This window comes from Kryptolebias marmoratus, linkage group LG22 (assembly GCF_001649575.2).
Source record: "Kryptolebias marmoratus isolate JLee-2015 linkage group LG22, ASM164957v2, whole genome shotgun sequence".
Lineage (NCBI taxonomy): Eukaryota > Metazoa > Chordata > Actinopteri > Cyprinodontiformes > Rivulidae > Kryptolebias > Kryptolebias marmoratus.
Genome location: NC_051451.1, coordinates 25813455 through 25828698, shown reverse-complemented (window position 1 = coordinate 25828698; position 15244 = coordinate 25813455). Strand labels below are relative to the sequence as shown.

General features: G+C 38.5%; 1 protein-coding gene across 3 annotated transcripts in view; it reads left to right on the top strand.

The window, feature by feature from the left end:
• LOC108240659 (endothelin-converting enzyme-like 1) overlaps positions 1-14973 on the top strand; it is a 60562-nt gene extending 45589 nt beyond the window's left edge. For 2 of the 3 annotated variants that reach the window (XM_017424280.3, XM_037973373.1), the window contains 7 exons: positions 3282-3333; positions 9593-9660; positions 10128-10276; positions 11566-11631; positions 12095-12190; positions 14200-14276; positions 14372-14973. In XM_017424280.3, the coding sequence (XP_017279769.1) occupies positions 3282-3333; positions 9593-9660; positions 10128-10276; positions 11566-11631; positions 12095-12190; positions 14200-14276; positions 14372-14471 (608 nt within the window). In that variant the 3' untranslated portion in view covers positions 14472-14973. The remainder of the gene's footprint in view (positions 1-3281; positions 3334-9592; positions 9661-10127; positions 10277-11565; positions 11632-12094; positions 12191-14199; positions 14277-14371) is intronic. The other variant, XM_017424281.3, reaches the window with a different exon arrangement.
• The last annotated feature ends 271 nt before the right edge of the window (positions 14974-15244 follow it).

Below are 15244 nucleotides of genomic sequence, written 5' to 3'. Positions count from 1 at the left end.
CCTGTGGTGAGAGGTTTGAAGGAGGTGGCTTGGCACTGGAAAGGGTTGCTGTTATTTTCAGTCTGAGTTCTTCTGCCTCCGTTTCACTTAAGTTGTTGTTCCTAATGGCAGACTCAGTGGCAGTGATGAGTTCCACAACAGGTATTTCTTGTGGAGAGATGGCAAAATTAAGTCCTTTTGCCAGCACGTCCTTCTCTGGCTGTGTCAGGGTCCTGTCTGACAAATTTCTAACCCACTGGTCCTGAATGTTGGAGTTATTGACAACCACTTGATCGTGCCTGGTGGTTTGCGATGAGAAAACGGCTCTCTGTTGTAGTTTAGAGAACTTACCTTGTTGGCGTTCCTTGCTCTTCTGATGCTGTGAAAGTTGGGCCTTCTCAACAAAAATAGAAACTTTTTCTATCAGAGGCAGAGGAAGAAGAGTGGACAGCTTCTGGTGGATCTGACCAATTTTGTGTGAGAGCACTTCCATGGTGAAGTGGATCTGTTTAATTCTTTCACTAAGCAGCTTGTGTTGGGCTTTCTGGAGTATTTCCTCTGCTCTATGTCCTTTGATAGTAGAGTTGAGTTTTAAACTGCTAGGGATGAGTCTTTCCTGTCTGCATCTCAAAGGCAGAGGAAGAAGAGTGGACAACTTCTGGTGGGTCTGACCAATTTTGTGTGAGAGCGCTTCCATGGTGAAGTGGATCTGTCTAATTCTTTCACTAAGCAGCTTGTGTTGGGCTTTTTGGAGTATTTCCTCTGCTCTATGTCCTTTGATTGTAGAGTTGAGTTTCAAACTGCTAGGGATGAGTCTTTCCTGTCTGCATCTCAAACTGAAATGAAGATGGTTCCTGTAGTCAGCAAGCTTCCTTGACAGCTCCTCTCATGGCTAAATTCAAAAGAATTTAGCCATGAGAGAGTGAACGAGGCTCACTTACAGCAGGAGAACCTAATGTGGGGCAGAACACAGGTAATGAGACGAAGAAAGTCTAAGAGAAACCAGAATTACTAGGAGCTTGGCGGGCTAGAAGTTACCACTTAAGGTTAGCACTCTGGCGTCGAAGTGCTGGCAGCAGTCTCCTCTTAAGCTCCCTCTAACGAGTGGGAATGCACTGCAGGTGTGTAGAAAACACACCTGGTGTTGAATGCCTGGACATCAGGCCTCCATGGCCCCCACTAGAGGAAGAACTGGTTAACTGTAAAGAGATCCCAACAGAATGGATAGATGGCTTTATCATCTTTATTTTTTTTAATAATTATCATTTTCTGTATGGTCATGTTCACTTTTCTGGTAGGGTATTAATGCCAACATCAGTGCCAATCATCAGTGATAAAATAAATCACCAAGTTTGAAGAGAGAAGGAACAGAAAGAATGGGGAGGGTAGCAGACAGATGTGACTCTGTAAGATCTGATCAGTTGAAGGACAGGAGGACATCAGACTGAGACGGAGCCCCTTGGTAACATTTTCCAACAAATTAGCTAAATTGGCAACAGGTCAGTAAGGGAACTGTGTGTAAAAAGCCTTTTAGAGAGACTGAATTTCTCATAAGTAAAGATAGGCAGAGGTTTGCCAGTGAAACAATTTCAAATTAATGTTTCTCAATGGAAATTTGGGGAGAGTTTGAATGTCCCGTCATCTACAGTTATAATGTTATCAAAAGATTTCAGGAATCTACAGAAAATGTACAGAAAGCTACAGTAAAAGCATATGACAGGGGGCTGAGGGAGGAGCTGTGGTGTTGTATGAGGAAATCTGGAGTACCAGAGAAGTATGTTAGACTGGTGCAGGACATGTACGAGGACAGCAGGACATGTATGAGGACAGCAGGACAGTGGTGAGGTGTGCTGTAGGAGGGACAGATAGCTTCAATGTGGAGGTGGGAGTGCATCAAGGATCGGCTTTGAGTGCCTTCTTGTTCTGGTGATGGACAGACTAACAGATGAGGTCAGGCAGGAATCCTCGTGGACTATGATATTTGCAGATGACATCATGATCTGTGGTGAGAACAGAGAACAGGTGGAAGAAAACCTGGAGAGGTGGAGGTATGCACTTGAAAGATGAGGAAAGTCAGCCTTAGGAAGATAGAGTACCTGTGTGTGAATGAGAGGGAGGCAGGAGGAACAGTGAGGCTACAAGGTCAGAGGTCACAAAGGTGCAGGACTTTAAGGACTTAGGGTCGACTGCCCAGGAGAATAGGGAGTGAGGTAAAGAGGTGAAGAAGAGAGTCCAGGCAGGATGGAGTGGATGGAGAAAAGTTTCAGGAGTGATTTGTGATAAAAGGCTGGCAGCAAAGGTCAAAGGAAAGGTTTACAGACAGCACTCAGAGTATTTGTTCAGGATACATCTCAGCGACTACCACACCATACGTTTGCTCAGTATCTGTAAAATTGACTGAGTTGTGGCCATTGTTGTGATGATTAAGGTTAATTAGGAAGTTCGTGAGATATTTTGCTCACACACACAAACAAAAACATTATCAGCCACCTTTTGTCTTTTAGTGTCTGGCAATAACTATTGTTACTTATAATCTCTTTCTACAGGAACATCAATATTATACCACATAACCACTACCTAGAACCACTGCCTTGTGTTGGCTTAAGTTAGTGTAGGATGAACTAAAAGCTTGGTTTTGACAAACTGAAACTACAATGAAATCACAGACATGATTGAAGCTGCAGAAGATTTAGATAATCCAGGTTGTAAGTACGAAGTTTAAAAGCCATCATGTATCAAATTATGAGGGTGCTTTAGTGCAAATATAATCCATATCTTGTACATAAAAGTCAAAATTAATTTTGAATGATATGTATAAAATTTGGAGCAACATACACTCCCAGACAGATTTCTTTTTAAGGTGAATCCTTGCTTATTTAAACATAACAGAGGCATATTCCTTTTCTTGTCCATTCTTTTAAAAAATGTGTTTCTAGCAACATATTGAAAGTAGAACTGGAAGTTGGTTCCACAAGAGAGAAGCTCTGCATCCTGTTCTACTTTTGGAAACTAGGAACCAAAAGTAAACCTGCAGTCTGAGAGCAAAATGCTGTTAGGAAAATATGGAACAATAAGATCTTTAATATAAGATAGAACTTGGTTGTTCAGAGCTTTATATCTTAGAATTAAGATTTTAAATTCTATTCTCAGTTTGACAGGGAGCCAGTGGAGAGAAGCTAAAACTGGAGAAACATGATCTCTCCTACTAACTCTTATTAAAACTGGCAGTTATATTTACTGTATATAAAGTTTATGTTGTTTTCCCCATCTCTCTAATATTACATTTTTTACCTGTCTCACAGTCTTTCCTGCCGGCATCCTTCAGCCCACCCTCTACAATCCTGAATTTCCACAGTAAGTATCCCCCTCCTCCCACCTGCTTCTCCACAGAGCGGCAACATCCACAACAACAAGGGTCGTTAAAAGCTATGTTAGTCTAGAAAGCCTCTGCTTCTCTTAAAGTCCCAACACACCTGATTAAACCAATTTAACTACCCACCAAGAGCTCAATTACTGAACAAGGCCCTGCTAATGGAACAGGTGTCATTGAAAGGTCGCCTCCCTAAATCAAAACCCATCCAGTAATTTGATGGCACCTGAAAGTAAATTGCCTTCCTATTCGTCTTTGCCTGTTGTTTCTTTCAGTTTCTGGCTCTCAGGTGAGGTTTTTGTAACAAAATTATTGACAAAACAATCTAAGCAATCTTGAACATGAGTCAAAGTGGTTTAAAAAAAATCCAGATTATTTATTACAGGCACAGCAATGTTAAGCATAAATAGCTATAACTGAAACTTATTCATAAAAAAGTCAAAATCAAATTTTATAATCCCTAAAGAGTTCAGACTAAAGCTCTTTAATTTTGGTACCAAATTTCCTTACTGAAAACAAATTATTATTCTGTGAGATATAAAAGCATGATGTTAATCTGAATAAAATATAATTTGGAAAACAGTAAAATCCCCCATTCTATTCAAAAAGTGTGCCATAAAACAATCTTGCTGCACATTTCATACAAACTCATAACCATAACATAATCTATTCAGTGGTTTAGACAGAAATAAAATTATTGGTAAATTGGTCGTTTCTTTTCTTTTTTGTCATACTCTGCTTAAACAGGTCAATATATGGAAATCTTGCACTTTTAAATATTTTAGCCATAATAATAAAAAAATAATTATATCATATTTTAAGGTGAAATTTTTATAGCATCCCAGGCTACTTATAAAATAATACCAAATGTCCAAGAAACAGCTGTCAACCCAATGTTTTTTAGTACAGTACGAAAATCCACAAAACATGACCTAATTTACAATATAACAAATCATGCTGAGCCTTAAAGATGTGTTCCCAGAAAAAAATAATGCATCGAACCAGTCCTTAATAAATGTTTAAGCATTGGTAATATCTTAAAAAGTTTTCATACATTATTGTTAAGTCAAATCCAATCACCTTCCTAGAAGGAGGAGAACTCAGTCCACTTTGAAGAAAGATACGGCACTGATTGGGTAAACAACGATTGTTTCCACTCAACAAAGCTTTTTTTTTTGTTTTGTTTTTTTGCAGACAACCCCTGCTGCTATTATTGAGCATTATTTAGGCAAATACACACAACACAGTTCAAGTAGCTCCACCACTTACTGTACATATATACAACTCTCCTCAACAACCTTATAGATTCTCACAAATCTGAGCTAATTAGACCTAGCAGCTTGTGTGTTCAGCATCAGCTAACACTTCTATGTTTCATTAGAGGTTTATCACCATTGCCTCTAGTTCTTGCAGCTATGCATGCTAATCAATTTATTTAATTATTGTGGTAAAGTGTGTGTGTGTGCACCCTCACATGTCCCCTTTAAGTTATTACTGCAGTAGCCCTAACCTCCAATAAACTCTCACTTTGTCTCTAACACACACAAACACACCCCCACACACACATTTGCACTCATGTTGAGTATAATGAAGCTTCAAACAGCCTGTTAGTTTAGCAAGGGAGCCAGCCCAGTGTGAGGTAGCTTATCGACTAGCTGTCAGAAAGTCATTTTCAGACGTAGCTATGTGAATAGCCTTAAGGCTGCCCTCTCATCGCTCTCTAGATCTGCATGTCCACCAAAGACGCCACTGCAGCTTAGTACAAGGGTCAAGAGGAGGAATAACAACCTGCTATGTTTTGGAATCTGGGGCTACAGGAAGAAATATATAAATTTTGTGGGCATATTGATGGGATGCTTTCCTGGTGTATTTTTTTAATAAACAACTTGGGAAATCAAGATTTATGTTCAAACTGCAGCTGTAAAGTGTCCATGTGGATTTGTATCTCGCTTTTGAGATGGATATTTGATGTTTTCTAATCAATGTAAACAAAGAAAATGTGGCATTACACTGATTTTTATTCAATACCAATCTGAACCACATGATTCAAAACAAGGTCTTGAGTGCAGCTCAGATTTTATCCAGCTTGTCTAAGCAGAATTTGCAGCAAGGACAAAGGGACATGGGAAAGGAAGCCAAATAGTGGACTGTAATGAGACACTTCAGTCAAAAGGCACATATTTTATTCTGAGATGCTTTAAAGATGCTATGGATACAACCTTAACTCTGAATGTCTGTAATTCTAAGCTCAGACCAGAATATATTTGCTGCAACCTTTGGGTCACAAGCAAATGTTTAAAATCTGACAGAATCCTCCAATAGCAGTCACAATATCCGAGGTGCTACTCCATTCAACACGAAGAACAATAAAAAGTTAGATAGAAGGTATTGTATAACATATTATTGTAGAGAGATGAAAACAATATCATTATCAAGTTAATTTTCGAACACTAGTAGGTCTTCAAAAAGAAATCATTGTAAATTCAAAATTAATAATTAAATAAATAAAATGAGCTCAGTTCACTTTATTTATATAGTTCCAAATTCACAACAAAAGTCAAATCAGGGCACTATACAACGAAGTAAGAAGTCCAAATCATGAATCAAAACAGTTTTGAAATGGTAAATTCAATCCAATTATCATGCAATACAATCTAAATGTTACAAAATGCCAATAACTTGTGTATCTAGGGAACCAGCAGATTGTGTTGAAATTTCCTTTTGGCTAATTCCCCCATCCTGAGCAGCACAGAGGCAACAGTGAAAATGACGAAACCTCCAGTAGAACCAGGCTCAGGATGAGTGACCATCTGTTTTGACAGGTTGGGGTTTAAGAGGATAGAAAAGAGACACAAAAATCACAGAAGAGTTGGACCAGGTGTAGTTTCTATTGGAAGAAAAACAGAAACTACAAAGTTAATGGCAGGAATAATTACAACCAGAGAATAGAAAGAGTAAAGAGAAAAGAGTGAAGAAATGTGGTCAATATGGCTTTCAGCAGTCTAAGCCAATAGCAGCATGACTAAAGGGATAGCCAGTGATAACCCAAGCCAACCCTAAATAATGGATTTATCCAAAAGGAGGGTATTAAGCCTGGTCTTAAAAAGAGAGGGGTGTCAGCTTTACAGACATAGTCCGAAAGGTGGTTTCATCAAAAAGAAGCAAAGTCTAAGATAAATACATGGACCAATTGTTCTGTATCATTTTGAGACAGGATGTTTCTAATTTAAACAGTGTTTTTCCTATCCAACAGCACCCTGACCCTAACCCCCTGACAGTCATGGCATGTCATAAATTCATAAACCTCTGTATGTGTTGGTACACTACCAGTTCACTGCAGCCAGGGAAACATCATCGTCCCAACTCCCCAAAACTTTTGGAGTTTGGACAGTAGTGTTGGCTAATAGGCTAAAGGTTTTCTATCAGCCATCATCAGTCCAACTACTGGTGAGTGGTGATATATTTATGCATGTTACTTTAGGTTTTTTTTTTAAGGAGAGGTAGACTGGACAATCTCCGTTCTCTGTACAGTTGTGGTAGCCAGCTGTTTGTGGCCAAAAGAAAACAAAGCTATTACTTTGGTTTTAAAACAAGGAGTCACTCAAAACATTTGATAAAAAATGAACCAAATCGAAGCAGCCAGCTCTGAGCTGAAATTAAAAGCTACAGACAAATTTATCACGCTGAGAACGGACAAGTGGCTTACTTCTAATATGTCTTTATTATCCTAACAAACAATAATTTTGAAAGCTGAAACCTGCAGAAAAAATATCTTTAAACAACTTATATTCCTGACAAACTGCAGTGCATTGCAGAGCGAGAAAGTATGGAGAAGAGGAGGAAAAGTGTCACCACCAAGTGTCAGCCAGGAATCAGGGATGAGAGCCAATCAGAGATTAGAGCCAATAAGAAGTCATTGCAATCAACAAAGTCGTGGTGATCAAGGTGTAATTCATTGTTTTCAAGTTTAAATTTGTACGGTTAAATTCAGATCAAAACTCTTGAAAGGGAAATTTAAACTAGTTAAAATAAAGTTGAAAATATTGTTCATAAACAAAAAAATAAATCTATTGCCTGATGGACTCCAATCTCTGATGGCCGATATGTCCGTCCAGTCGTCCAACCCTTATTGATAACTGACTTTTAAACTCCCCCATTAAAAGTAAGTAGAGTGATAAAACTGGCTGCTGCTGCAAACACAGATTGCTGTTTATTAAAAGCAAAGCATAAACTGTCTCTTATTGCTGTTGACACATGCCAGTTGCTAGGCTTTTAAGCATGGGGGGGCTTCTTAGCCAGTGGTATGGAGGCCGCTGAGGTCCCCACTGGGATCCAGGGGCAACACCCTGGTGGGAGGCCCAGCGTGACAAAGCCCTCCTCAAGCTCCTGCATGTCAAGGGTTTTAGAAGGTTAGGGGTAGGGGTAGGGTTTATAACACAAAAAGTAACATATATAATTATACATAACAATTTTAGTCTTGTCCACCATGTCATGTCTCAGTCTGGAGAAAGAAGAGAGCCCAGCTCCATCCTCCTTCAGTGTTTCTTTGCAAACACATCAACCAGCTGTACTTCCCATGCCAGGCATGTGCGTGTTCACAGACACCAGTCTCTCAAGGGTGTAAACAGTTACATCCCAAAATGGTGAATACTGTTATGTTGCACAGGGAAAAGAACTGTAATTTTTATTCAGGGTTATTGATTTTCATTTGGCAGTTAAATTATTTGCACACAAGAGGGCAGTAGAGTGCCAGCTCCGCTCGTTCTGAGTTCATCTTGTGTTTGTTATAGTTTATCTGACTCACCGGTAGCATTCTCCGCTCGCGCTAAGTTCATCTTTGTTTGCTGTGGTCGGCAGTGTGATGCTGAATAATTTATGTTGCTCATCCTGTATGGCTCCACTCCAGCCTGACGACGGGCATGACTTGTGTCCGTTGCGCGGCACAGCCCGTTTCCACCAGGACAGGCAACGTGCCAGAAACGGCATGCTGTGGCTGCATCTTCAGTGTCAGTGAAGCGAGCCAGACATACCGACACAGGAAGGTTGTACACAAAAGTGGATCACCTCACTACTGAGTTGTAAAGGCCCTCCTCCAGTCAGGCTGAGGATGGTCGTGGAGCAGCTCTCCCGTCTGAGCAGGAGGGAGCATCGGTCAATGAGGACGATGCTATTTCAGTGGCAGTCTCTGGTACCCATTTCTGTGAGGACCTTCCAGGGCATCCAGCCTGGTGCCCTTGGGGTTGCTGTCATTGCGGCCACTCCAGATTTGGTTATAAGAACCTGTTAAACTTAGGTGTGTCCTGTATTCAGTATTATAGGTGTGTTCAATCTTGTAATCAGTGTAACAAATTTGTTTGCATCTGTATAAAGTAAAGAGTACTGGTCGAAGCAACTAAGCCTGAGGTACTCTATGACCACCTATGGTGTGTGAAGAAAATTCATTAACACGAACAAAATGGCATTTTCAGATAAATATAAACCATCCTGAAATCCCAATATCATGTTCAAGCCTATATTAGAATATTGTGATCAACTGTATCAAATGCAGCACTGAGATCTAACAGGACAAGTATGGACAAAAGTCCACTGTCTGAGGACAAGAATATCATTGGTAACTTTCACCGCTGCTGTTTCTGTGCTATGACAAGATCTAAACCCTGAGTGAAACTCCTCAGACAGATTATTTATGTCCAAACTGTTCCAAACCACTATGATTTGCAACTGTTTTCCCAAGACTTTTTGAAATTTTCAATGCAGATACAATCTAAACTGTAAAACTACTGACAAGTCCCCTTTAAAAGGTTCTGTTCTACTTTTAAGGTTTTTCCTTTATTTTTTATGTGTGTAAAATTAGAGCAGAGCTTTTAAAATTTTTTTAAATTTGACGTCAAATTGTATTGTATTGTATTGTGCTGTATTTTGTGATAAGGTCTAGTGACACCTCAAACACCTGCTTCAGTCTGGACATTTGCTTATCTTAACCTGAACCAAACCTTAACCTAACTTTCAGTTTCAGGTACTACATGAAACACAAATGAAAGTAGAGTGAAAATCGAGCTTATAACCCTCTGGAGACGGCCACTGTAGCATAAAACTAATGTAGCTATGTCAACTAGCTTTAGCAATTTGTCAGAACTAAGTTAACTTTTGCTGACCATTTTTGATTTGGTCAATTAAAAAAAGCAGCACATTAATAATGGAGTCAAGTTTTGGTAAGGTTTTAAATTTCCTTTCTGCTTTCAGATCTCTAAACTATGGAGGAATAGGAGCTATCATTGGACATGAGCTAACACATGGATATGATGACTGGGGTAAGAATGACAGCCTCTCCTGTCATTAATCCTTGGCCAAGCATCCACATTTTTCTCAACAATTTAGATTGTGCCATCAAAACTGTATTTTTAAAATAATGATTGTTTATTAGATTTATTATTTTTGGAAAAGTCCAATGCAAGTTATTTTGAGTCACAAACTATAACTTTGATTTCCAGTCTAAATTGCTGCCCTGTAAGATTAGTCAGTGTTTAAAGACATTTCTCCAGTGTCATGGAAACTAATGTAAAAACATTGGACTGATAGGGCAATGCATCATAAGCTTATTTTTCAACGTTTTTATTCGGCAATTATAGCTAGCAAAACAAAACTGGCTCCTTCATTAAACAAAAAAGGGAGTTATGATATGCTTGGCAGTTCTTTGGACTGTGAAGGAAAGTTATGGGTTGTGTTGTCTTCATGCTAACATTCACCATTCCCACTGCCCTTTTGCCCCTCATCTTAGTGATGAAATGGTTCATGTCCCTAGGGGGCCAGTACGACCGCCATGGCAACCTTAAACAGTGGTGGACTGAGGAGTCTTACAGGAAGTTCCAGATGAAGGCTGAATGCATCGTCAAGCTCTACGAGAACTTCACTGTGTATAACCAGAGGGTGGGCTTGCATGAACACAGTGCACACGTCTTCAGCTAAACTCTGAATCTGCATGATAACGGGTTGTACTGGATATTTAGTATTGCTTCTAGACTGATATAGAGTTTATACTCCCTGTAAAATAACAATTGTATCCATCCAGAATAATGTGGTTTAATCTGTAACTTCTGATTCTTGCACTGGCAATACTGGGTTCTACCCCGCAGATTTCTGACTCTTGGTGAACTTTTAGCTATACAGTATATAAAAAACATTGAGCTAAATGATGGAGGCAATATTCTTTTAGCTTGCTACTACAAGTCAGAATATTTAGTTTCTTCTACTGTAGTTTGACAATTCAGGTTTTTAATTCTCCTAGTTCAGAAGTGTATTAATAACTTGCTTTACAAAAATGTAATAGATGTGAAATCTTTAATGGTGTTTTAGTGTTTTGTTTACTTTACAAACCTAATTTGAAAAAAACTAAATGTTTTTTTTATATATTTATTAAATGCAATACAAAAAATTGGCACAAAAAATGTTGTATAATTGCACATTGGTTTGCTTGTCAAGAGTTAGAAGAGGAAATCAATAAAAGCCTTATTCTGTAAAGTAAATATGAAATTAAAACTAGCAGTCTACTAACTAAGCAAGTTTAGTTTTGTACAGCTTAGTTTAGAACGAACTGGGGAACTGATTTCAGGAAGTCACAATGCCTGTGCAAAAACTAACTTGATACAAACCATTGTTAACTAGCTATGCTGCTGCTATTTTTAATCTATTGTAAGAATTAAAGAGTCAAAACCTAAAATTATAGAGCTTTAGTGCTCCCTTTGCTCAGGCAAACATCTTGTTTTAGTCTTAACTGAGGTAATTTGGCTCCAGCTCATACACATTTTAGGCAGATTTGAGAATAAAGGACATTCCAAGTTGTATTTTAAAATAGCTACATTTTCCTTTGAGATTACAAACTTAAAAAAGTAAAGCCTCTAAAGAAATAACTGATTTTTTATAGAGGTGATTCCCAACCCTGGTCCTCGAGGAACACTATCCTGCATGTTTTAGTTGTTTCCCTGCTTTGACACACCTGATTTGACTGAGGGAGTGATTAACAGGCTTCTGCAGACAGAAAGGACATGCTGAAAAGCAGGGAAACAATGAAAACGTGCAAGATAGTGTTCCTCGAGGACAAGGGTTGGGAATCACTGTTTTTATAGCATAGGTCTTTTGCCATATCACAAACAGAACTTCATCCTACAGCATTGTTAAAAGCCATTTGTGTTTCCTAAAACTTCCATCTGTCTGTGTAGGTGAACGGCCGTCTGACATTGGGGGAAAACATAGCAGACATGGGAGGACTAAAGTTATCATACTATGTAAGTAGAAAGTAATACAACCCTTGTTCAAATTCTCAATACAGCTTTGCTATATATACGTATATATATGTGTGTGTGTGTGTGTGCGTATGTACTAAATGTAAAGTCCATTTGTGCTGCACACCTAAGATGCACAGTTTTACCCTGAAAGTCATGTTCCTGAACAGCTGTAATTACTTGGATAGTAAAATGTGAATACTGTATAATTAATTTTGGCACCGAGCATATCAATAGTCACCACTGAAGATAAGACTGTATGATGAATACAGACACATAGAACATAAGGCCACTAGTATCATTTCCTTTTAGTCTATCTTAGTGAACAATAAATAAGCTACAGTAAATTTACTTAGATTCATGTCACATTTTCATTCGAAGAAACTAAGCTACTCTAGCTTTGGTTTGAGGGTTATGATTTGGATTTCATGTCTGTCATTATTCACACCTTTATTTCTCCTTCCAGGCATATCAGAAATGGGTGAAGGACCATGGTCCAGAGAGACCCCTGCCTGGCCTAAAATACACTCATGAACAGCTGCTCTTCATCGCCTTTGCACAGGTACAGAAGCCTTTCGAAAGAACTTGCCCCTCTGTCTTTCATTACATTTACATATTAAATAATTTTAGTTGCTTTTCTCAGTAGGAAATGGATCATGGAGGGCAGGCAGAAATTGTGTGATACTCACAATAACTGATAGATGCAGTAACTATCGGGAATAGCTGAGTGTTGATGACAGTTTGGTGTCTCCAAGCACAGGACCACCCCTGATCCTTCGAACTATTAGGAGTCATCATTGAAATTCAATGGTTTTATTGAAATTCATGGCTTAATGTCTCAGTGGCAAAATCTAGAAACACTTTAGAATGCAATGTGAAGTGTTTAAGCCTATTTTTTTATGACTCTTGCCTTGGGGAGGTGTTATGAAAATCAGGAATGTGTGCTTACATTCATTTGAAATGTCATATCCGTGTGTGAATAAAAAGCTCGAGGCAATTCAACCACCTCAACCAAAATTAAATCGGCCCTCAAACCTGCACAGCAGGCCAGCAAACATGCTTTTTATACATAATGATTCATTTAGAGTTCAACTTCTATAAAAAGTAAAATAAGATAATCTTACAACTAAGTATACTTGGTCATCTAAATTTCCAACATTTCCAACTCTAAAGTGACATCTCAAGATCTAACAAACAATAGTTTACTAGTTTGTACAGCATATGTTGGCTGGTGCTTTTCTTGTCCTGTGTTATTTCCTATTCTTTTTTCTAGCAGTGTTATGAGTGTGTGTGTGTGTGTGTGTGTGTTTAGTACTGTTATTGGTTTTGTTTGAAAGATTTGGCCTTTTGCATTAGTAATTTGGGAAGTTTAGTTTTTTTGTGGCCTCACCAGGGATAAGGACTGCAAAGCAGCCATTAGCTAGAAAACCTAAGGGTGCATAATTTATTATTCACTATTATTGAATGTATTGTTCCTAATGAAGTAAACTTGAACAAAATGAATGTTTATGACACAATTAAAACCTTTTAAAACTTAATCATTTTTGTTTTATGTTCATGTTAAAGAAGACTAAGCTTTCTAAAGATGTGTTAAAGTCCCTTTCTGTCAACTTTTATATTGGTATATATTATACATACTAATTGTTTATAAAATAAAGGCCTAACATTCCTTGAAGAAATGCATATCTCCTACCACCTTTCATGCCAGAGTTTTAGACTAAGACCAACTTACAGTATGTTGAGACATGACAGCGTTATAGCTGTGTAGGTCAAACCTTAAAAAAATGTAAAAAAAAAACCATAATGCACAATCTTATGCAAGATGTCATGCTCAGAGTGTGTTATTCAAGACTGTCAGCTACTACCACAAATAAATTACAAGTTAATATTTGTAAAATGAATTGAGTTATAGACATTTTTTGTGTTGGCTTATATCAATAAGCTGTGGTGACCATCTTGATTGACTCAAAGGTTAATCAGTTATAGATGTACATCCAAAGATTACTTTCTGCAAGTGTCATTAAAATTCATCCAGTGGTTCATGAGATATTTTAGTAAAAGACACACACACACACAGACCCTTTTATTATCGCCCACCTTCATGTTTTGATGGTGGGCAGTAATAAAGCTGGATAAATAATGGTAGTTTAAAAACAGGAGGCATTTATAGATCATTTGAGTAATCAATATTGTATAGATATACTATAGTGAACTTACTTTTATTCATTTTTTCTCACATTTTTTTTTTTTGTGTGTGTGTGTGTGTGTGTGTGTGTGTGTGAATTTTTTCACATTGTGCGATGCACCGGTGCCAAAATTGTTAGCACACTGTTTGCAGTTGAGCTGAACATTTTGGTGTATAATTTGAATCTTTATTTCAAAGCTAAAATAAAATCTGAACAGAATAGCAATTTGCACCACTAATTAACAAAAGTAAAATTAGAATACTTAGTAAAAACATTAACTTAAAGATGAAAAACTGTTCTTTGTTGCTGGAACAACAGAGAACAATTATATTCAGTTAAGCTGCATCCATTTTGGGTCACTGTTGTGTTGATCTTGTCTTTTCAGAACTGGTGTATGAAGAGAAGATCTCAATCCATCTATCTGCAGCTGCTGACTGATAAACATGCACCAGAGCACTACAGGTACAAAGTGACCACACAAAACTGCACTTTACTTAAATAGTTTCAATAATCTCTACATCACTGTTTGACTTTTGTGTTTGTTTGGTTTTTTGTAGGGTGATTGGCAGCGTGTCTCAGTTTGATGAGTTTGCCCGTGTTTTCCATTGTCTTAAAGGTTCTCCAATGAACCCTGTGGACAAATGCTCTGTTTGGTGACCTGATGACCTGCAAACCTCCTACTAAAACACATCCTCCTCCTCTTATGTTGCATATTCACCACAGCCAACAAAATGATGGTGTATAAATACCTTTCCAAACAAACACCAATTTTATAGCTAAAGGTTATTGATCGATAGTGAATTATGCCCCTTTTCAACTGGCTCTAAAGGTCCCGGCTCCACTCTACTCGGCTTGCTTTGTGCATGTTTCCACCAGCATTTTTTCGAAGCCGGTCCCTACTTTTTCGGTCCCTGCTTTGGAGTAGAGCCAGCCGGGCCGGCCCTGCTTTCGTTGGTGACGCAAGCTTAGCTCCTGTTCACTCATTGGTCGTGGGTGTGGTCAGATTGAAGTGTAAGAGCAAAGAATACAACTGTACTGTTTTAAAAGTTTTATAGTAATAGGACTATAAACAATAGCATTAGCTTACCCTGCAATGTTTCTGCCGTCTGTCCCCCAGCTGAAGGATAACAGCTGTCCTATTCCGTGTAACAATCGCAGCATCCAGAGCATTTCTTCCACTGCGCCTCTCTTCCTGAAGTCTCAGGAGAATCCCCATAAGTTTAAAAAACAGCAACAACACAGGGCCAACGTTGTCCATAGCTCTTCCAAAGTCCCCCCCACTACCACCAACACAAGGAGGCGTTCCTCTGCTAACGATCAAACTGGCCGGGGGAAACGCGATGCATTTGTTACAGAGTAGAGTAGAGTAGAGTAGAGTAGAGTAGAGTAGAGTAGAGTAGAGTAGAGTAGAGTAGAGTAGAGTAGAGCTG